The following is a 2,500-nucleotide window of genomic DNA, read 5'->3' on the forward strand; positions in this document are numbered from 1 at the left end:
GGCATTTGTTCTAATTTTCCATTTCTTTCTCTTTCATGCGGAAAATAGTACGAGCTCTTACAATGCTGACCAAGCAACCTAGTTCTTCCGACGATGACCTGTCACCAATGCAGCCTCTTCCTCTTGTGCAGCAGCGGGAAAACTACCTCGTCTAGACAACCAGACCCCAACTTCCTTGTCTGGGATACCTCGGAAGCAATTTCTCTACAGATTGGTTTCCATAGGGGGGGGGGGGGGCACAAGAACAGCAGCCTAGTCTAACGTGTTATTTTTAAAACAGGATGCGAGTGATAATGACACAACAAAAATGTTTTGATAGAGTGAAAGTCCTACATAGTATATAAAAAAAAATAAATAAAAAAATAGTAGTGCTGTATGTTCTCCCTGTTTTCAAGTGTGATGGTCTTGACTGTCTGAAGGAGATGTATAGTGAGTAACATAGGCTTCCGGAGTCTCCTTCAGGTTTAATGTACTAGACGATGTGATGCGTTCACTTAGATTGTGAAAGTTTGTTTTTATGATTATTCATGACATTATTGTCTGTGAAAGTGTATCAGATTTTTTTTCTTCTGAAGATATGTTCTTTCAGAATATAGATTTGACATTTGATGCATTGGGGACATCATTCACCATTCTGATAAAATGTAATGTGTGAAAATGTTTATTTGACTGATGAATTATGCAGTTGCAGCTTGGTGTAGATGTAAATCAACATTGTACATTATAAACTGAAGAAGTTTTTTTCCTCAGAACAGACATTACTTTTGAAGGATTGAAAGCAGTGTTAAGAGTTTGAAGTGAGAGAGTATGGGTTTTTGTTTTTGTGAAAAGTGAAGAGCCTTCGATGATTTAGACAAAAATTTAAAAGAATAAAATCCAAAAGCAAAATATTTTCAAAATATTTTCTGAGCATTTATGCAACCATCATCAAATACACGTTTCCTGGTAAGGAATCACATAGTGTATACATGAAAAACTGCCTTATGGAAAACTAAATTAAAAACGTGCCAAGTGTGACTGAAGATGGATGGCTTCATTATGTTGACTAAATGTGATACAATGGACATTTTGGTTTTAATTCCTTTTGTTTGGCTGCCATATCCTTACATACTGTAAGAAATGCTTGGACCTTCAAATGTTTCCTTGTTTGGATGCCAGTGAGAGTTCTGCATTAAGCTGTTCTTCCATGAGTGACTTTCCTAACACTTTAAAAAGCTTCATGTGTAAATTTAGCTTTCATTCATAATAATAAAGAAAAAAAAAAAAAAAAAAAAAAAAAGTGCAATGCTGAGGATAAACTTTCCAAGAGACTGAAAGGTGAAGTCTTTCCCCTTTTTCAGAATAAAGAAAGGACTTTTTGAAAACTGTAGTGTTCATATACTTGAGCTTCCAAATGGTATTGAAAATTGATTTCTTTATCTCCAGTTTTATGGTGAATGTTGACATGTCTGTACTGTACTACCAATGAGATAAGCTAACTCATAGACCTTCGAATCCAGTCTCGGTGCCACATTAACTGAAGCTGGTTTGTCAGTCACTTAGGATTTCAATAGTATTGTTAAATGTATGTGTGTATCATACTTGTTAGTTCTGTGTTTTATTTTTATTATTAATTTTAATGAAGATTGTTTGTTGCTAGATTTCCCCTACATGCTTGTATTCAGACTCCTTTCCTCTTGGTGTTCATACCATTTTGGTATAGAATTTCTGTGTATAGTTACTCTGTGATTCCTCAATCCTTTGGACTGATAAACGGCTGCAATATATGAAAGTTTTATGTAAATAGTATGATACACTAGGATTAGTTGATAGAGTTTTTTTATTGGAAGTACATTTTTAGGTGAAAACTGAATTTTGCCTCGTAAGTATTATGTTTATATAAACATTCAATTTATGATTTTTGTAGGTAAAAAAAAAAAGAAGAAAAAAAGCTTGAAATGTCAAACTCTAGCTTTAAAATATGGCATCCCTTATTACTCACTTTATGATTTAGTTAATATTCCAACATATCTTAAGCAATAATAATATTGTCATATGGTAATTTTTCTTCAGAATATCTTAATTCATTACTGTTGTGGTGAAGACTGCCAGAAAATAAGGAAAGATCTTTGTTGAATACAGTGGGATGATTTTTCTATGCCTTCAATAATAATGTAAGGATTGTCAGGAAGATTGTATGCTGTTGGTTATACATAATAATGTATATTTTAACTGCTCTCAAACTTGTGTATTTTTTACAAAAGATATTTACTGTATATTGCCAGTACTATTTTTTGGAATCTGTACAAAAGATTGTATTGTGCAATAAATTCAATTGCTCCAATTTGTGTATTTTTACCTTTTCTTTCATATGAAATTTTAACCCAGTCTAAGCTTGAAACAGTGTTATGATTAACATGTACACCCAGGTACAGATTGGCAGAGAGAGAGAGAGAGAAAGAGATACAGAAAAAGAAGAGATCGAAGAGATACAAAAGAAGATACAGAGAAAGAAAGAGAG

The 2,500-nt window shown here is 33.1% G+C and overlaps 1 protein-coding gene across 15 annotated transcripts in view; it reads left to right on the forward strand.

Annotated features, from left to right (window-relative positions):
• LOC119576180 overlaps nucleotides 1–2,323 on the forward strand; it is a 296,990-nt gene extending 294,667 nt beyond the window's left edge. For 7 of the 15 annotated variants that reach the window (XM_037923755.1, XM_037923761.1, XM_037923766.1 and 4 more), the window contains one exon: nucleotides 49–155. In XM_037923755.1, coding sequence (XP_037779683.1) covers nucleotides 49–155 — 107 coding nt within the window. Of the gene's footprint in view, nucleotides 1–48 lie in introns of all 15 variants that reach the window. The other 8 variants (XM_037923763.1, XM_037923754.1, XM_037923767.1 and 5 more) reach the window with 2 other exon arrangements.
• Nucleotides 2,324–2,500: the final 177 nt, after the last annotated feature.

Source organism: Penaeus monodon, chromosome 8 (assembly GCF_015228065.2).
Source record: "Penaeus monodon isolate SGIC_2016 chromosome 8, NSTDA_Pmon_1, whole genome shotgun sequence".
Taxonomy (NCBI): Eukaryota; Metazoa; Arthropoda; class Malacostraca; order Decapoda; family Penaeidae; genus Penaeus; species Penaeus monodon.